Consider the following 21799-nt stretch of genomic DNA (forward strand, 5'->3'; position numbering starts at 1 on the left):
AAAGTAATTTCTCTCTCAAGATAAATTCTGGTATTGGTATCAGCATCATATTCCATTTATACACTGCACAGTTTCCTGAAGTGTAAACTTATGAGTTAATTTATTAAAGTTAATTTTAATTTTTTTCAGACTCTTGCAACATCACAAGGCAACCTACTTGAAAATAAGGATCTGATTGAATCTTTGAATCAGACCAAAGCAAGTAGTGCACTCATCCAAGAATCTCTTGCTGAGTCTCACAAACTTCAGATTTCTCTTGATCAGGTGATGTCTATTCTTAAAATGTTTCTTTTTATTATTTTTTCAATGTCAGAAATAACATTATTGCTCCTGTGTAATCCTGTTGATGTCCATGGACCAGCCCTGCAATATATAGGGATTATCTCCTACATACGTTATTTTCCGCTTTAGTTGGTCGGTTATTATTTTTGTTCTATTATACTTGCTATTTAGCTACATGTCTAATGCTAAAATGAGAGCACTTATTGTGTCTGTTGTTTAAAGATGGACATGAACAAATCAGAGGTGAAATCCTGGTCCCACTGAAGTCAATGGGAGTTTTGCCATTGATTTAAATGGAGCCAAGATTTCTTTCATGCATCTCCATGTGTATGGGTAGTGCTGTGCTTATTTCTTTCTTTGAAGTAAGGGATATTTTCAGATATACAAGCCCCAAAAGCGTTTTTAATTGTTACACTTTATCGATTTTACACTTCTTGAATGAATACATAACTGAAACAATCTTTTTAAAATAAAAAATGGTTAAAATGGAAAGAATAGAAAAGTAATTTTGAACTAACATGTTTTATGCCAAATTTCAAACTGGAACTAATGTAAAGGCCTGGATTATATGCCCTAAAATTGGGCTGTTTATAATAAGAATACTATAAATTAAAGCATTAGGGCTTATAATAAGAGTATAAACATAATTTTAATTCTAGTAACACAAACGAACTTGTTTAATTTATATTTGTATGTGGATTATTTTTTTAGTGTAGTAGAGTTTAAAGTATGTTAGGAACCAAAATATCTTTGATTTTAATGTGATTGGATATGGTATATTCTGAAGTTGTATAATGCATCAGAGTGGTTTTTTGCTAGGTTGAACAAGTATTTGTTCAGTGACCCTTAGATGGCAGTAGAGTACTGATCCTGAGTATTTTTAATTTTTATCCACAGGAGAGGGATGCCTATCTCCCTTTAGCTGAGAGTGCCAGCAAGATGTACTTTATTATCTCTGACTTGTCCAAAATTAATAACATGTACCGTTTTAGTTTGGCTGCTTTCCTACGACTTTTCCAAAGGGCTTTGCAAAGCAAGCAGGTATGTCCTGATTTTTTGCAGATGTGAATTCAGGAGAGGGATCAATATGCTTGTGGTTTTTAAAAATTCGTAAGTGCTCTAGATGTTTTTAAAGAATAACACAACATTAGTATGGACATGTTGTACTACTATACATTGTACATTCCAAATATATGTATTTACTTTCAGTATGTAGGAGTCATATCCTTGTTGCAACACTCAAAATCAAGTAACATCCATTCTTCTTTGAGTAGTGTCCTTGTGGGTGCTCCACTTCAGGTGTGCCTGCCTCCTGTGCCTTTGATCAGAGATTTTTGGTAGCTGTGCCCATTGGGCCTGTGCATGTGCGCCACACGTCCTTGTGCTCCACTCTGAGGCTATATGGGGCTGCGTGGGCAAACTGCCCTCAGTTCCTTTTCAGCCACCTTTGGCCTGAGATGGAGTCTACTGTGTGCTTATTATCTCTAGTATTTAGCAATTAATTAATTAGTTAGCGTATAGTTAGTTATCTTATAATGTTTGTAGTTGTTGGAACCATTCCCTTTTCTCTCTCTCTCTCTCTCTCTCTCTCTCACACACACACACACACACACACACACACACACACAGACCTCTAATTATATCTATGAAAATACATATATCTATGAAAATACATATATTTTCATAGATACAGTTAGGTAATTTTTAACCACTTTCCTCTTCTAGGGGTCATTTTTCATTATTTTGCTCAGGAATGCTGGGCCTTCCCAGGATTCAAGAGGTGCCTTTCCTGCCATGAAGCTATTCTGATCAGTGACAGGCATTCCCAGTGCCTCCACTCTTTGAGTGATATTCATATGTCCCAAATCTGTACTTCCTTCAACGGTAGATCCGTAAAAAGAGGGAGATCTAGTTTAAACTCCTGATGATAGAGAAAGTTCTATAACCAGCTTTGGATTCAGGGATGGAAGACCCCCTGGAGCATAGACTTCCCAGTATGGCCAGTGCCCCATCCACATCAAGATCTCAGTCACCAGAGACTGCTAGAGAGATAGGCAGTACTGCAGCACTGAATACATCTATGGTGCTGAAGTCCTCAGCATAGGTAGCCTCGACATCTGCTTCTAAGCCAAAGGAGATAAGGAGTAAATCTCCAAGAAGAGCTCAGTTACCTATGCACAAGAAGGCTACTGAGACCTCAAGTTCCAAGAGGAGTTCCTTGCAGGCTCTGAGTGATGCTGGTACTGCAAAGGCAAAGAGGAGTCAGTTGTCTAACAGAGACTCAGTACTGATTTTGGGTACCCATACCCAAAGTGGCAAAGACATTGTTGAGAAGAGTTCTAAGCATGTCCCTAAACAACACTCGATGCTGGTAACATGAAAGTCAACAATACCAAAGACCACTTGGTTATCTACCATACTGATGGAAATGGAGCCGATTCACTCCCATGCCAGGTGCTTGGTGTTAGAGATGAAAAGAAGGAAGAGTGAGACCCAGAGGCAGATTGAGTAAATGGGCTTCTTTATTGTGGTACTTGTTCCCCTCGACCGAATTGTCAAGTAAGCTCACCTCACACTCTTTTATCTAAGTTAATATGTAAATACCCACATTTACTACAACACCCCCAAAATCCTTATTTGATCATATGAACGCCCATATAACAAATATTAATAGCTATATACTGAATATAATTATACGTGCCCTGTTTACGGTTTACAGCATTAAGCATATTCTACAGACATTTTTACGTTGAAGATACATTTCTTTGCAGTAATCGTAGCCACAAATTCCCTTAATCAGCAGTTCACAGGGGAGGGAGGAAGGAGCCATGACCCCGAGCTCATTTATGTAGCCGGGAAAGGAAGGGAGTGGGGAGATAACACTTCTTCACCCAAAGGGTATCCCTCAGACAACCACATTCCTTATGCAGCTGCAACACTTATCTATCCTTAACAAACAGAAGGGGAGGGAAAAGGGTGGCAACTTTATCTATCATGTGAAGAGACAGTGCCTGCCTGTGCCTTTACCCCCTATAGTGTTTACCCAGGTTTTTATTTAATCCTTACATACCCCAGCACTCGGTACCACCTGCATTGGTATCAAAGCCATCCTCCTCAGGTTCTCACTCAACCCTGTCTTCGACAACATCAATACTCCAAGAATTTAGGTACCCTAAAGACCTGATAATATGTTTGGAGCTTGAGTCTCCTTAGTTAATGGGTGCTGGGGGTTTGTCAGCATCAAGATTCTCTTGGTCATCTACTGCTCAGTCACCTACCACTCAGTCATCTGGAGTACCTTACTCCCCCTTCTGCTTTGCAAGCTGAACGTCTGTGCTCCCTTTGGAATATTTGGAAGAGGACTCCTGAGACTCTTAAATTTCGGTGCTCAGTTCCCTTGTCTATTCTAAGACACTTAGCTCTCCCCTCTACATTGATGTATTACAGAAGGATAGACCTCAAATGACATCACATATCAGGAACACAGACGGATGCCTCCACCTAGGCCATATGGGCCCCCTCAGTGGCCTTTCTGGGACCATTGGTGATCTGTGATCAACAATTTGCAATGAGGTCTTTGCACTGGAGGGAAAAGAGAAGGGACCATTCTCCTCAAACTCCTCTACCACCACCTGTGCCAGAGGAGATCTGCAAGAAGCAAGGCTGAATAAGGAGGTGACACCTCTTACTCATAGTTCCTCCTCATTGCCTGATGAAACTGTGATGCTTCCACTATCTTCTATGATGGATAACTTCAGACAGTTTCAGGACCTGATTAAGCAAATTGCTGACACGCTTAGAGGAGGTTCAGGAGTCCCATCATAAATTCCTAGATATTCTACACACTTTGACATCTATGAGAATATCGTTCCAGTCAATGAAGCTCTGATGGAGCCCACTAAGACAGTTTGGCATACCTCAGCCTACCTGCAAGAGGGCAGATAAAAAGTATTATGTCCCTGCCATGGAACTGGAATTTGTATTTTCTCACTCGGCTCTGAATTCCCTAGTAGTTGAGACCATTAATGAACAAGGCAGACAACATAGCTCAAAGCCCGCCCTGTACACTAAGGATCACAGGAAGCTTGATCTTTCTGGACACAAATCTTACTCTTTAGCCCCCCTCAGAATAGTGAAGCATTAGGCACTCAAACCCATATAAGACTATTTAAATTACAACCAATTCAACTGGATTACTGAGCACCTGCTAGAGGTACATTGTGACCAGTTAAAGGCCATTATACAACATGGTCAGTTCCTGGCAAAGACATCGCCCCAGACCTCCTTGAATGCTGCAGATACTGCAGCGTGGTCTATATCTATTACTCTGGTTATGAGAAGTGTGTCTGGGGCTTCAGGTATTAGACTTCCCCAGAGAGGTCCAGAGTACCATCAAAGACCTCCCCTTTGCAGTTGCAAGCTTTTTGCAGACTTGATGGATAGATCTCTCCACACTTTAAAGGACTCGAGAACCCTGCTGAGATCCATAAGTATGTATACTCCTGTAAATAAGAGGAGATTTAATACGTTTCAGATGACACAAAGAGCACACCCAGCCCCACATGCAACTTATCATAGACCATCTGAACCTCTTTTAGCTATAGCTACATCTTCTCAGCCATCTACAACCTCCATGCAATCGTTTTGATGGCTTGGTCAAGAATCACACCCATCCAATCAACAGGGTTTTACAGTTGCAACATCATACCTCCCCTCCCCCCACCTCCTTATGGATGCTGCCTCTCCCATTTTCAGGCTGCATGGAGAATGTAACATCAGACAAATGGGTTTTGGAAGTCATAACATCTGATTACACTATTGATTTCAAGTCTATCCCTGCTACCCATTCATCCTTCCCATAGCTCTTCAGGGACCCTGTCACAATCCATTGCCGGCACTAGAGGTGGCCTCACTTACATGTTTGCATACACTTGCTACCTCTAATCAGATCCAAGTCAATAAGGATAATGACAGACAATGTGGCTTGCATGTATTACATCAACTGTCAAGGAAGAGAATAGTCCCTGTCTCTCTGTGCTGAATTGGTAAAACTCTGGAATTGGTGCATAGCCAACCAGATAGTCAACTGAGCTTATTAAGTCACACATATTTAGTTGTGGTTTAGTTGGGGTTGATCCTGCTTTGAGCAGGGGATTGGACTAGATGACCTCCTGAGGTCTCTTCCAACCCTAATCTTCTATGATTCTATGATATTCAGAACACCAGGACAGACAACCTCAGCACTCATTTCTTTCTATATTATGAATGGGAACTAAACTCCACAAGGCTTCCACAAGATGTTCTTAGCTTGGGGTTTCCTGGAGATCACTCTGTTTGCCATGGCAGCCAACACAAATTGCATCAGCTATTGCTCCAGAGGAGGTCTTATTCCCTAGTCCCTGAGGGACGCTTTTCTCATCTCATGGATGAAAGGACTTCTCTACATGTATCCACCAACACCGTTACTATTAAAGGTTCTCAGCAAAATCAAACAAAATCAGGCCAGAGTCACATTAATAGACCAACATGGCCAAGACAAGTTTGGTATTCCTGTCTAGTGAGACTGACCTCTCACTCTTTATAGCAGTTTCCACTTGATCCTTGCCTAGTGACTTAGGATGCTAGTCGAACATTTCACCCCTGTTGACAGGATCTTTCTAGGGCTCCAAGTATGGTTCCTTGATGGTTCTCAGGAATAGAGATATCCTGTTTGTCAGAGGTACAACACCTTGTATTAAATAGCAGAAAAGAATCTACAAGAAATACTTACCTCCAGAAATGAAAACAATGTTATCTTTGATGTAACTATCATCAGATTTTGCCAACTCGCTCTCTTCTTCCTAAGGTATTGGATTACCAGTTAGAAAACATCCAGTCTTTCTATGAATTCCATTAATGTTCACTTAATAGCAATAACAGCTTTTCACACATCCCTAGAGGGTTTTTCACTCTTCGGTCACCCAACTATAGCAAGATTCCTAAGAGGTTTTTTAAATATCTCCCCACAAGTCAGAGATCTTACTCCTAGCTGGGATCTGAACCTAGTCCTTAATTGCATTGTGAAACATCCTTTTGAGCCATTAGCTATGTATTTTCTATTAGTTTTATCATTTGAAGACAGCCTTCCTGATAGCTATCACTTCTCCCTGAAGGGTTGGAGAATTGGGGGCTTTAATGGCAGTACCAACATTTACGTTACTCACCAGACAGAAAGTGTCACTGTGGACTCATCCAAGATTTTTACTTAAGGTGTCCTTAGAATTTCATATTAATCAAACCATTTATCTCCTGTGTTTTTCTCCAAACTGCATCAGATTAGTCAAGAAGCCATATTCCGTACCCTAGATGTCAGGAGGGCATTAGCCATCTACGTAGATAAGACCAAATTATTTAGAAGATCTCATAGATTAGTTGCATCCATTGCTGACAGAAACAAGGGTTCAGTAATTTCAAAACAGAGGTTATCAAAGTGGATCTCTGGTTGTATTAAGGTCTGTTACAACAGAACTCATGTTCAGCCTCCTTTGAGAGTGATAGCACATTCCACAGGAGCACTACCTACATCTGTGGCCATATTAAAGGATGTACCAATTGCAGACGTTTGTGGAGTGGCAACTTCTTCTGTTCATACTTTCTCTAATCATTATGTCGTAATGCCTGGGGAAAGATCAGAAGCTGATGTAGGCAATGCAATTCTTCTGTATTGGACTCTGCTCTGAACCTCCCACCTCTTTAGTGGAGTGCTGCTTGGGAGTCACCTGAAGGAGAGGTAACTCACCTTTTCCAGTGACGGGAATTTTTTCAGATGGGTGTCTCTGTGGGTACTCCACTACCTGTCCTCCTTCCCCTCTGTTTCGGAGCCTCCCTTGTGGGACTTTGCAGTGGAGAAGTAACAGAGGATAGTTCACCCACACAGAGGATAGTTCACCCACAGAGCCACATGTAGCCTAGGCCTGGGCCACAAGGATGTGTGGGGCATATGCACGGGCTGAATGGGTACTGCTACCAGAAATCTCTGATCAAAAGCATAGGTGCAGGTACACTTGAAGGGAACACATCTTTAAGAACTCTAGTTACTGTACCACCTAAGTAACCTCTTTTTCTGTAGTTTAGGCTCTTTGGCTAAGATTACAGTACGTATGAAAAAGCAAGGCTTAATATAGTGAACCTTGAGATTTTATTTATTTAATTGTAGGCTCTTCAGTGATTAGCTAATCTGTGAATAAAGCAAATTCTACCCGTAAGGGACAGAATAAGGAAAGGAACAAAGGCTTGGGATTCTAAATGTTTCAGTAGTTTAGTAAGAGGAAATGGAACCTTTCACTAGTTTGAATACAACCTAATCTAGCATGACCAAAATATAGCTCCTGTCCCCACAAGCCCATTCTCTCCCCCTGTTATTGTAGTGGATAACACAAATACCCTCCCTGTTGCTCATCTTCAGATTCATCTTCAGATCAGCCTTCTCATTAACCCCACAAATTAAGGCTGTGACTAAATGTTACCACTTCTTCCTGAACCACATTTCCAAGATATGACCTTTTCTCCCCACCCCCAACCCCACTTCCAAAACTCTTGTCCAAACCTTGAATGTCTCACACCTCTATTTCTGTAATCTCTCTGGCTTCAATGCTTTCAACTTTACCTCCCCGCACCCGTTCAAGGCCATTCAAAATGCTGCTGCTAAAATCATTTTGCTGGCTCATTACTCTGACTATATAAATCCCCCTCCCTACAATCCTCCACTGGCCCCACCTCTTTCCATAACATCAAACACTAACTTCTTGTCTTTATTTTCAAAATCTTTCACAATTTAGCGTCATACTACCTATCCACCCTAATATCCTATTGTAAAGTTGATTACCTGCTTCTCTGACAAGTGTCTTCAAGCTTTCTCCTGTGTTGCCCTATAGATGTGGGAAAACTTCCCATCAAGTCAATCTGTAAAGCCACATTATCCTTCTTCAAGTCCTTCCTCATAATGCTTACAGTACACTGCAACCTGATAATGGCTAGGCATGTGCAAATTGTGCTTACTGCTGCAGATTAGCCAAAAACTATACAGATTCTATTATTTTTATTACACCCACCATCTCCTCTACCGTCACCCTGATACCCTGGTTTGTTTCATCCTCCTGCTATGTTTGTCTTTTAGATAGTAAATGTTTTGGGGGCTACGAATGTCATTTTCTATATGTTTTGTATAATGCCTGGTACAGTGTGGCCCAGCCCGGCTTGAGTGTCTATATGCAACTGCAATTTAAATGTACAATAATAATAATATAATATAGAATCATAGAATATCAGGGTTGGAAGGGAGCTCAGGAGGTCGTCTAGTCCAACCCCCTGCTCAAAGCAGGACCAGTCCCCAACTAAATCATCCCAGCCAGAGCTTTGTCAAGCCTGATCTTAAAAATATCTAAGGAAGGAGATTCCACCACCTGCCTAGGTAACGCATTCCAGTGTTTCACCACCCTCCTAGTGAAAAAGTTTTTCCTAATATCCAACCTAAACCTCCCGCACTGCAACTTGAGACCATTACTCCTTGTTCTGTCATCTGCTACCACTGAGAACAGTCTAGATCCATCCTCTTTGGAACCCCCTTTCGGGTAGTTAAAAGCAGCTACCAAATCCCCCCTCATTCTTCTCTTCCACAGACTAAACATCCCCAGTTCCCTCAGCCTCTCCTCATAAGTCGTGTGTTCCCGTCCCCTAATCATTTTTGTTGCCCTCCGCTGGACTCTTTCCAATTTTTCCACATCCTTCTTGTAGTGTGGGGCCCAAAACTGGACACAGTACTCCAGATGAGGCCTCACCAATGTCGAATAGAGGGGAACGATCATGTCCCTCGATCTGCTGGCAATGCCCCTACATATACATCCCAAAATGCCAATGGCCTTCTTGGCAACAACGGGTCACTGTTGACTCATATCCAGCTTCTTGTCCACTGTAACCACTAGGTCCTTTTCTGCAGAACTGTTGCTGAGCCATTCAGTCCCTAGTCTGTAGCGGTGTATGGGGTTCTTCTGTCCTAAGTGCAGGACTCTGCACTTGTCCTTGTTGAACCTCATCAGATTTCTTTTGGCCCAATCCTCTAATTTGTCTAGGGACCTCTGTATCCTATTCCTACCCTCCAGCGTAATTACCTCTCCTCCCAGTTTAGTGTCATCTGCAAACTTGCTGAGGGTGCAGTCCACACCATCCTCCAGATCATTTATGAAGATATTGAACAAAACCGGCCCTAGGACCGACCCTTGGGGCACTCCACTTGATACCGGCTGCCAACTAGACATGGAGCCATTGATCACTACCCGTTGAGCCCAACAATCTAGCAAACTTTCTATCCACCTTATAGTCCATCCCGTACTTGTTTAACTTACTGTCAAGAATACTATGGGAAACCGTGTCAAAAGCTTTGCTAAAGTCAAGGAACAACACGTCCACTGCTTTCCCCTCATCCACAGAGCCAGTTATCTTGTCATAGAAGGCAATTAGATTAGTCAGGCATGACTTGCCCTTGGTGAATGCATGCTGACTGTTTGTGATCACTTTCCTCTCCTCTACGTGCTTCAGAATTGATTCCTTGAGGACCTGCTCCATGATTTTTCCAGGGACTGAGGTGAGGCTGACTGGCCTGTAGTTCCCAGGATCCTCCTTCTTCCCTTTTTTAAAGATGGGCACTACATTAGCCTTTTTCCAGTCGTCCGGGACTTCCCCCGATCGCCATGAGTTTTCAAAGATAATGGCCAATGGCTCTGCAATCACATCCGCCAACTCCTTTAGCAAAATTAATTAATTAATAATAATTAATAAGTCAGTAGTGAGGCCAAGCTATCAGCGTATGAGGGCTATTAGAGACCAAGGATTTAATGAGTATGGAGAATTAACTATTCTTTCATTCTTAGATGTGGTTCCTCCAAGGCCGGGATAAAACATGGGTGGGGCAGTGTGAAGAAACTTGTGTTATCGCTTCCTGCGATGTGCCTGGTCTGAGGTTTAGAGAAACAGTCTCCTGGGTTGTCAGTTTAGTCTATTTTCCTTAGTGTAGTATCTGAGTAGAGCAGTGGGAAGTGTAATAGTTTATGTGCAAATGGTTGCAGGTTCAGATCCCCTGGAATTTGTCACAGATGTTTTGAATATTCAGCCTGTGTTTTCCATGACTAAGGCCAGAATGTTTATATATGAATTTAGACCTCTAAATCTATATTGTGGGACATAAATACAGTCACTGGGGCCTGCAAGTGAGCTCAGTAGGACATCTGAGTGCTCAGCAACTCTGAAAATTAGGCCTCTTATTTAGGTGTCTGACTTTAAACACATGGGCTGGATCCTCAGTCTTAAGTGCCCATTGTGCACTCTAGGTATTTGCACATATATACATGTTTTTGTCCAGTTGAACTTTTCATGTTCAAACTACTTTTGTTCAGGATTCAGAAAATACTGAAGAAAGAATTATGTCTCTTATCAGCTCATTAAAACATATGGTGTATGAATATGTCTGTCGCTGCTTGTTTAAGGTAAGATGCATTTTCTTTGCTCTTTTCTGTACTAAATGTGAAACTATATTCTCACAGCAACCATAACTTGGCCTGCTTCACATATGCAGTATTTTGGATCACTGTATATACTATAATACTAAATTCTGGGTGTGTATGAGTCATGGGTACATTAGCTTTTGGGAGCTGACTTTGTATCATGTAATTGTTCTTCAGCAGGTAATACACCAAAACAGAGCAGCTTTGTGGCTGCTTTAGGAGAAAAAATGACCTCTGTGCCCCATCAGCAACCTACTACACGTACTGTCGCTCTTTTAACCCTATGCAGAGATCATGGGGTTCTTTCAGTGCTGAGGCTGCACTAGCCTCTGCAGAACTGCAGCAGAGGCTACAAGTTTGTCCCCATCAAACACATAGTTCTTATTTAGGAAGAAGCAGAAACGGCTTTGGCTCTCTATCATAGAATCATAGAATATCAGGGTTGGAAGGGACCTCAGGAGGTCATCTAGTCCAACCCCCTGCTCAAAGCAGGACCAATCCCCAATTAAATCATCCCAGCCAGGGCTTTGTCAAGCCTGACCTTAAAAACTTCTAAGGAAGGAGATTCTACCACCTCCCTAGGTAACGCATTCCAGTGTTTCACCACCCTCCTAGTGAAAAAGTTTTTCCTAATATCCAACCTAAACCTCCCCCACTGCAACTTGAGACCATTACTCCTTGTCCTGTCCTCTTCTACCACTGAGAATAGTCTAGAACCATCCTCTCTGGAACCACCTCTCAGGTAGTTGAAAGCAGCTGTCAAATCCCCCCTCATTCTTCTCTTCTGCAGACTAAACAATCCCAGTTCCCTCAGCCTCTCCTCATAAGTCATGTGTTCCAGACCCTAATCATTTTTGTTGCCCTTCGCTGTACTCTCTCCAATTTATCCACATCCTTCTTGTAGTGTGGGGCCCAAAACTGGATACAGTACTCCAGATGAGGCCTCACCAATGTCGAATAGAGGGGAACAATCACGTCCCTTGATCTGCTCGCTATGCCCCTACTTATACATCCCAAAATGCCATTGGCCTTCTTGGCAACAAGGGCACACTGCTGACTCATATCCAGCTTCTCGTCCACTGTAACCCCTAGGTCCTTTTCTGCAGAACTGCTGCCTAGCCATTCGGTCCCTAGTCTGTAGCGGTGCATTGGGTTCTTCCGTCCTAAGTGCAGGACCCTGCACTTATCCTTATTGAACCTCATCAGATTTCTTTTGGCCCAATCCTCCAATTTGTCTAGGTCCCTCTGTATCGTATCCCTGCCCTCCAGCGTATCTACCACTCCTCCTAGTTTAGTATCATCCGCAAATTTGCTGAGAGTGCAATCCACACCATCCTCCAGATCATTTATGAAGATATTGAACAAAACCGGCCCCAGGACCGACCCCTGGGGCACTCCACTTGACACCAGCTGCCAACTAGACATGGAGCCGTTGATCACTACCTGTTGAGCCCGACAATCTAGCCAACTTTCTACCCACCTTATAGTGCATTCATCCAGCCCATACTTCTTTAACTTGCTGACAAGAATACTGTGGGAGACCGTGTGAAAAGCTTTGCTAAAGTCAAGAAACAATACATCCACTGCTTTCCCTTCATCCACAGAATCAGTAATCTCATCATAGAAGGCGATTAGATTAGTCAGGCATGACCTTCCCTTGGTGAATCCATGCTGACTGTTCCTGATCACTTTCCTCTCATGTAAGTGCTTCAGGATTGATTCTTTGAGGACCTGCTCCATGATTTTTCCAGGGACTGAGGTGAGGCTGACTGGCCTGTAGTTCCCAGGATCCTCCTTCTTCCCTTTTTAAAAGATTGGTACTACATTAGCCTTTTTCCAGTCATCTGGGACTTCCCCCGTTCGCCACGAGTTTTCAAAGATAATGGCCAATGGCTCTGCAATCACAGCCGCCAATTCCTTTAGATTCAATTTCCTTGAATCTTTTTTGTTTTATGTGTGTGCGCTCATACAGTGTCCCGCATAATAGGTCCCTGATCTCTAATTGGAACCTTTTCACTCTTCAGCACTATCACAGTAATACCAGCAAAAGCTAAATACTTACACAACTAAAAAAACATACACACACACACACAAAATTCACTGGCTTGAATTTTATTCTTAATAGTACTTCACACAGTGTGGCTTAGAATCAGAAAATTTAATATTGATAGTTATAAATATTTAGGGTTTTTTTTAAATCACCCTGATGATTAGATTCTGCAATAAAATGTAGAAATACATTTGGAAATGTAGATGCAACCTAAGGTACTTCTACTGCACACAAAGAAAGATAAAGTGGTTGAGTTGCTCGAGCATCCTTATACACTTTTTGGTTCATGTGCAGTGTTGTTTTTTCTATTTAGCTTGAATAATATTTTTCCTCTGTTGTTGCAGGTCATTAAAGGAATATTTGCTTAGGCATGCTTTGAGCATGCCTTGCTGTTAATTTTTGCTGTTGTGTCAATTGACAGCAATATGACACCACTGGACTATCTAAGAATAGAGAGAAAGTATGATTTTATATGTTAGTATGCTAGACACAGTGGACTGAAAAGGAAGTGAAGAGACACTGAAAAATCATTGACTTCTTTTGTAATAGTAGACTTTTTAATAACATTGTTTTTTTAAAATGGACTAACCAATCTGACAGTTTGAACATGCTGAAGTGTTTTAACCTAACTGATGGATTAGTGTGTTGATTATTGATTAATCTCTTAAACTACAGTAGTCGATAAGGGTTCAGTCTCCTCAGTGGCTACAGCATCAGGAAGATTATTACCAATATTGTTAGAATGAGAGACTTGAGGATCACACAGGAAACACTTGTAATTTATCACCAGTCCATTGATTAACAAATCCACCAAACAGATGAACAATTCCACAAGCCCTGAAATACAACAGCAGATAGAGCAATAGTACAAAACGTTCAGCCCTCACTCACATCTCCTGCTTGGGAACCCCAGAGTGTAAGTCATTATCTTCCTCGTCATCATCCTTGTCATCATCAGCAGTGGTTGTCACACAGGTGTGTCCCAAGGCATGCAAACTGGAATACACTTTTATAATTTGTTATGCTGATGCCCATTGAGGTTCATACATAGTTATGAAAATTTCAATTCCTTTCCCTTATCTATATTTCCACACCCCACTACATTTCGGGTGCGCCGTTTTTCAAAGGTTAATTTGTTAGTTCATCTTATACTCATTAACATTTATGTCACTCAATCACCATAACAACTTGTGGTAAATACGTTGCTGACTCTCTATGTCTGCAAAAATCCCAAAAGTATTTTAAATGGAATTAAATGGTATATTACAGTATATATTTCCTAAATATCAGCATTAACATATCTACTGTTGTAACAGTTTCATCTTGTGACATAGACTCATTCATTGGTAAATACCCACATATTTTGATTATAAATACCTAATGCTCCAGATCAGGCTTGCAAAACAATCTGTATAAGAAAGCCAATGAGCATATTTTGTTTTTCTATTAATCGCATACAATATTAGTTAACGCAACTAACATAAAGTAAAATTAAATTATCCCGTTTATTAGTATCATAGATGTTGGAGACGAAAATGATGCCTTAGGTCACATACTTCATCTTCTTTCCTATAGTACACTTAGATAGTGTTCCCTGTGGTACATTTTTTAGTATTTGATCCAAACTTCGTTGAAAATTCCCAAGCAATGCATCTTATATCAGTTCTCTTGGGAAACTATTCTAAACAGTAATAGAGCTCATTGTTAGGCAGTTTTTCCTGATATTTAGCCTAATTTTTCAAAGTCTTAATTTTATCTGATTATCTAATTGCTCTTCAGTTCACTACCTTCAATATGTCAATATATTTCTGATCTTTACACAATTGAATGCCATGCTGCAGAACTGTATAAAGACAGGAATATTACCTATCTCCTTAGCAACATATTGCTACATAATTATATTCATATTTTGTTGTTGTGTTATTGAATCACAACTGTTATGTAATTTGCTGTCCAGTATCATCCCCAGGGTTTTCTGTCCATATTTAAGTTCTCTAGCTCCCTTTTGTTATTTTTCTGCACCCTTCTTTTTTCTTCCCCTTTTTTCTTTCTACCTGTTGTTGGTGACTGGGTCAAAAGGCTCCACAGATGTTTTCCCTCTGCTCTTGCTTTTTTTCCTGTATGCCACAGTTTACTTCCTTGTTTCTTCAATGTTATCACAGGTATTGTTTCACCTTGGGATGCTTTTGACTCTTTGTACTGTATATGACTGCTTTCTTGTGTTCGCTTAGTAAGTTCACTTGCTACTCAGAGTCCATGTACTAATTTCCAATCAGAAAGGACATCAGTTTACGTTTGATTTGAATGTAACTCTCCTAGTCTTCATTCCTGAAAAAGTTTCATGGAACTTCCACCTCAGCTGACCTTGATTCTTTTGAAATTAGTTCTGTATCCAGTTAAGTTATTTCTTGAATTGAGTTTCATTGTTGGCTGTTGTCAGGGTCAGCAGTTTAAACTCCTTTTCTTAGAACTTTCTTGGGAAGTCCATCAAAAGTCTCCTGTTTCTCTTATTTACTTCCACCAAGTCATAAGCCTTTATGTCTGCCCCCACACCCCATCTTCAGCACTAGCTCACTGCCTCAGCTGTTTGCCCAGCCACAAAGCTTTCAAATAAAGAACCAGAGGCACACATAGAAACTAGTAATTGTTATTGGTGTTTTTATCCAGTTGAATGTGGAACACTGTTGTTACTTACTTTCTTCTCTATCTCATTTAGCTATAGAATTTTGCAGTTGTTAAGGAGAAGCTCAGCAAGTCATTAATCAAACTTTTTTTTTCTCATGTGCGCTTCTCAACCACTTTCCAGCCTGAAAATGAATCATTATCATTTACTTTTGTTGTGAGATCACTAATGTTACCACATCTGACCCTTTGATTTGTCAGGGTTTATAGATGAATTTAAAATGCTATAATTTAGCATTAAATGTGAATTTATTGGAAAAACTGGCATTTATATGGTGGCTTGGTGCAGAAATGAACAAGTTCGTAAGTTGATTTCCAGCTGAACTGTGGCATTGCCTGATGTCTTAACATCTAAACTGTTCTATATGTAATGATTTCTAAGTAAAGGATGTTTTCAATAAAAATAAAAGCAGTTGTAATCTGGTAAACTAAATGAGTCAGACATTCCTTGCATTATTTAGTTTTGACTTTTAAATAATGAACACATACTACATATACATCATTAAAAAGAGGCATACTCAAGTAGTATGGACCTGAGACAGGCTGGAATGCAGGTGTACATTCTTTGGTCTGAACCACAAGAAGCCTGTTCTCATCCCCTCATAGGAAATGATCCATATGGGCCCCTGATAAAAACCAAAAACATAGAAGGGATTTCTTATAAGAGGAGAGATTACAGAAACTGGACCAGCTAGTGACCCCTGTATTTTGGACCTTGTCACCCTAAGGAGATTTGTCCCCTCTCTTTTGGGTACAATGGTTCGATGCAATGGCCAGGACCTGTGGGCACAGAGTCACTCCAGACAACTCCCAGTGGTTCATGCTCTGAGAGTCAACCTGGAACAAAGATGTGAATTTATCTTTGTGTTGGCAGCAAAGCCAGCACAACCTGAGGAAGGACAGTAACATGAAAGACTTCACACTATAACCGACACAAGCCTTAGATTTCTTACAGGCAGGATTGATGAGGGATTATCCCCTTGTTATTCTTTGTATATATGTTCCTACGGATACTCCACTGGAGGATTTGTCCGTGCCTGTGCACTCTCAAGCGAAGACTGCAAAGTAGTATTTGGGGACCTGTGCCTGTGCAGAATGGTGCCTCGTGCTCTGAAAGAGAGTATATAGGTAGGCACCACTCTGTTCCTTCTCAGTCACCTGCAGTTTGAGATGGATAGTTCTTCTGCCTGCTGTATTCAGCTTCCTGCCTTAACTTGTGAATGACTGTTTTATTTATTTGGTTTAGTTGTTTCTCTTTTTGCATTATTTATTTTCACAATACCTTTATTTCACTTTATTTTTTGTGGGTCAAAGAGAGGGGGCAGCTCCTCCTTTTCTCCAAGTTTTTGTGTTGGAGCATAATTGTTATGCTGAAGACCCCAGGGTTTAAGACCTGTGAGACTTGCTGCAGGTCTTTTTCCCCTGCCAAATGAAAGGTCTGTCTGGGTTTTCAGAGCAGATCCAAGAACAACAGAGAGGCTAGACTTAAGCTCATACTAATGAATATGCCCTAGCTCCTGAGGTGTCCGTTTCCGCTCTCCCTGTACATCGGCCTTTGTGGCACAGACACCCTTGGTCACTGTTTCTGCTTTGTCTGCAACCCCAGACAATTTAAGTTAAAAAAAGAGGAAACATACCTCCCTCAGCATGGAAATGAAGAAGAGAGGCAGATCATCACATAAGACCCACTCTTGGAAGACTTCTCATCTCTGTAAGGATACATTCTCCTGCTGAGTCTGGTACCATAGCATCACTACTGAGGAAGCAGCTCTGCTCGAAGGTGCCTACACAAGAGCAACTACCACAGTGGCACCTTCTGATCCATTGTGGCTCTGAGAGACACTGACAGGGCTGCCATTCATGCCCTAGTAGTGGTATCTTGCAGCGCCTCTCAAAGGTGACATGCCCCTTCAATCATCTCAGTACCACAACAACTTCCATCTCACCACCCTAATTCTAACTTCAGGTGAAGGATATCAGAGTCATCCACCCCTTTCCAGGTTCCTTTCTTCAGAGAATCTCATTATTTCTGATAAACCTGAATCTCTAATTATGGGAGGATCTATCAGCTTCACCTCCACACTACAGCTACAAAAGCAGCATGTTGGGACTGGTTTAAAACTCCAGCCTTCGGTACTGATTAGAACATCAGAGGATGTTCTAATGCAGGGGAAGATTCCTCTGACTCAGAGATTGATACAGGGATCCATCCTGTTACCATTCTACCTTATCCCCAGTATCCCCTTTCATAAAGTTGCTTCTGGGGAACCTACAAGACATCATAGACCCAGAGATTATGATTATCGTTGGGGTCCCTTCCCTTGTACACCTCCTCAGTGAGGTTACAGGGACCCATGGGCCCACTTTGGCAACCAACTCCATCAGATGCCTAAGAGAAAGCACTGGTAACCACCAGTACTGTACCAATGACTGGCTCCTACAGACTATCCTATAATAAAGTGAACATTGGCACCACACACCTCAGTACACACACTTCTCAGGTACTGGCACATATGCAAGAGGAACAGGAGTCTCAGAGGAGATGTCACCTCCATCTGGAAAGTCCTTTTCATTTCCAGACAAGGTTGTAATGCCATCACCACCTTCTAGGTAGATGAAAAGTCTAGCATACTCCCTTCAAGTGCCACTTGAGGAGGTGCAAGAGTCCAAACATTCCCTGGTTGATATCATGAACATCAATCCCCAAGGAAAGGTTGCCCTGCCTGTCAGCGAGGCACTCTTATCTCCTGCACATGCCCTGAGGCAAACACCTGCCACAATTCCACCAACAAGTAAGTGTGTAAATAAGAAATACTACATCCCACACAAAGGAATAGGGTAATTCTTCTCCCACCCTAATCCCAACTCTCTTGTGATGGAGGCTATGAATAAGAGGAACCATCAAATTCAATCTAGGCCCTCTTCATCAAATAAGGAATCCAAATGGCTGGACTTGATGGGAAGGAAGTTTACCTGTAACATTCACAGGTGCAAACAGGAGATGAGGGAACAGATTTATTGTGCCTGCTCCCCTCTCTAGTGAAGAAAAACATTCATCCCAAAGTTTACCATACCTGGAAATTTTTGTAGTCTGGTGGAAAGAGTCTTCCAGTTTCCAGGACCAAGATTTTTCAGAATGGGGATCTAGAGTTAGGTTTCTAAGTTCATATTTAGAAACATAAAGAAATACATATATTATTTTCAAAAGTGTTGAGCTTCCAGCATCTCCCCACTGACTACAGTGGGAGTTCTTGGGTGCTCACAATCTTTGCGTATCATACTGCCTATTCAGGAATCTAAATATGACCATAACAACCTTTAGACATCTGTTTTTGAAAATCTTGGCTTAGATATCTGCTCCCTTTATCCCATTGAGCTACTGCTGGAAGTTCTACCTCCTGCATCAGCAGAGCACATTATTTCAAAACATTTCTAATTTTTATTGTTTCTAAAATAATTTGTGTTTTTTGGTTAAAACTCCATCCCCTCTCTTCCTGCAAAATTTGTGTGTATTCAGATCTGGAGTTGTGGTTTGAGTCTGTCTCCAGTTAACCATCTTGGGGTGATATATAGTGTATCTGAGTGATGTTCCATGTCACCAGTTACTTGAAACTAAAAATTTTGCTGCTGTACTGATCAGGACAGGTGCTTAGTGACTGAAGTTCTGTTAGCTAGCTTTACTCAGAGGTAAAATTAGAAAAGCAGGATGGTGATGTCTGAAAAATGTATTTATCCATTTACCTTGCTCTTATTTCAGGCTGATCAACTAATGTTTGCTTTGCATTTTGTAAGAGGAATGCACCCTGAACTTTTCCAAGATAATGTAAGTACTGTAAAAAAACAAACCCAGGTGTTTTACTTGATCTTAAAACAGCCAAATAAATGTAAATTAGGATTCATACATTTGCGTAGTGGCCTGGTGCAGTAAATATACAGTGGTTATTTTTGTATTTATGTACTTGTATTTCTGTATGACAATTTTAAATAGTTTCTTATTTTGGGTGTTAACTTTAATTGTATTAGGCTGGAAATATAGGCCATCATTGGAGAGATCGTGGAAAAGTAAATTTTAAAGAGGGGTTTTAAGGAGAAGGCACAGCATGGCTTCCAGGACCAGGATAAACATGTGGGAGTGTAGAGAGAATGGAAGAAAATGCAGTGTGTTTGTTAGAGAAAGCTCTGACAGGAAGGTGATTAGAGTTAGTGTGCAGATCCCAACTAGGAGAGAGGTGGAAAAGAACAGAGAAGATGTAGGGTGATGGTGAGGACGAGAAGTTTCAATCTGATGTGGAAATATATGTTGAGAAGGTTAAGAGATTGAAAGAAGTGAGATGGCCTCTGCAGCAGGAGGGAAAGATGAGTCTGGTAATGACATTTTAGATAAACTGTTAGGCCTTGTCTAGCTTGCGGTGGTGTGTAGGGTACGTATAGTACATGATGCAGTGAAAGGCAGGCTGCATCTACACTGCAGTGTGGCTAGTTACATGTGATAGGAAAAGGCTTTGGCTGTGGAAAGGCAGCAGGGAAAGGCTCTGGAAGCAGGACAATTCACTGCTAAAAAAGGCAGAGTAGATATGGGAGGCACTGTTTGGGCATGTAGAAAGCCATGTAGCGTTTGACATCAGTACCCAGAAAGATAATGGAGCTAATAATCAAGCAATCAATTTGCAAACACCTAGAATATAATGAGGTGATAAGTAACAGTCAGCATGGTTTGTCAAAAACAAATCATGTCAAACCAACGTAATAGCTTTCTTTGACAGGGTAACAAGCCTACTGGATAAGGGGGGAAGCAGTAGATGTGATATATCTTGACTTTAGTAAGTCTTTCGACACTGTCTCGCAGGACCATCTCATAAACAAATTAGGGAGATACAACCTAGATTAAGCTACTGTATGGTAGGTGCATAACTGGTTGGAAAACCATTCCCAGAGAGTAGTTATCAGTGGTTCACAGTCAAGCTGGAAAGGCATATCGAGTGGGAAACTGCAGAGGTCAGTCTTGGGTCTGGTTCTTTGTAATATCGTCTTCAATGATTTAGATAATATCATAGAGATTACACTTATAAAGTTTGTGGATGATACCAACCGGGGAGGGGTTGCAAGTGTTTTGGAGGATTAAAATAGGATTAAAATTCAAAATGACCTGGACAAACTAGAGAAATGGTCTGAAGTAAATAGGATGAAATTTAATAAGGACAAATACAAAGTACTCCACTTAGGGAGGAACAATCAATTGCACACATACCAAATGGGAAATGACTGCCTAGGAATGAGTACTGAAGTAAGGGATCTAGAGATCATAGTGGATCACAAGCCAAATATGAGTCAACAGTTAACACTCTTGCAAAAAAAGCTATCATCATACATTAGCAGGAGTGTTGTAAACAAGACACAAGAAGTAATTCTTTCCCTCTACTCTGTCCTGATAAGGCCGCAACTGGAGTATTGTGTCCAGTTTTGGGTGCCACATTTCAGGAAAGATGTGGACAAATGGGAGAAAGTCCCCAGGAGACAGCAACAAAAACGATTAAAGGTCTAGAAACATGACCTATGAGGAAAGATTGAAAAAATTGGGTTTGTTTTATCTGGACAAGAGAAGACTGAGGTGGCGACATGATGACAGTTTTCAAGTACACAAAAGGTTGTTACAAGGAGGAGGGAGAAAAATTGTCCTTGTTAACCTATACGAATAGGACAAGAAGCAACGTAGGGTTAGGTTCGACATTCCTAACTGTCAGGGTAGTTAAGCATTGGAATAAATTGCCTAGGGAAGTTGTGGAATCTCTGTCATTGGAGTTTTTAAGAGCAGGTTAGACAAACACCTGTTAGGGATGGTCTAGATCAGTGGTTCTCAACCACAGCCCACTTGTGGCCCAATCAGCACACAGCTGTGGCCCATATGACATCCTCAGGGCTATAGAGGTAGTATATATACTGTGTGGATGCAGCCCACATAATAGATAGAGAGCTGCATATGTGGCCCATAATGGTAAATATGTTGAGAACCACTGGTCTAGTTAATACTTGAGTGCAGGGAAGTGGACTAGAAGATCTCTCGAGGTCCCTTCCAGTCCTACTGTTCTATGATAGTAAACCCTAGGGTTCTGACATGTCTGTTATCTGCTCGCCTAAGCAGTGCCTCACTGTCTACACTGCTATTTATACCCATACTAACTGGCATGCAGTGTTTATAGTCTACGCGCTGCCATAAGTGTAGACCTACCCTTAGGATGCAAGATGTGACTCA

The 21799-nt window shown here is 41.2% G+C and overlaps 1 protein-coding gene across 3 annotated transcripts in view; it reads left to right on the forward strand.

Annotated features, from left to right (window-relative positions):
* DYNC2H1 (dynein cytoplasmic 2 heavy chain 1) overlaps positions 1-21799 on the forward strand; it is a 384528-nt gene that overhangs the window by 175520 nt on the left and 187209 nt on the right. For all 3 annotated transcript variants that reach the window (XM_037889977.2, XM_043529611.1, XM_043529618.1), the window contains 4 exons: positions 130-264; positions 1180-1323; positions 10710-10799; positions 19307-19372. In XM_037889977.2, the coding sequence (XP_037745905.1) occupies positions 130-264; positions 1180-1323; positions 10710-10799; positions 19307-19372 (435 nt within the window). The remainder of the gene's footprint in view (positions 1-129; positions 265-1179; positions 1324-10709; positions 10800-19306; positions 19373-21799) is intronic.

This window comes from Chelonia mydas, chromosome 1, assembly GCF_015237465.2.
Source record: "Chelonia mydas isolate rCheMyd1 chromosome 1, rCheMyd1.pri.v2, whole genome shotgun sequence".
Lineage (NCBI taxonomy): Eukaryota > Metazoa > Chordata > Testudines > Cheloniidae > Chelonia > Chelonia mydas.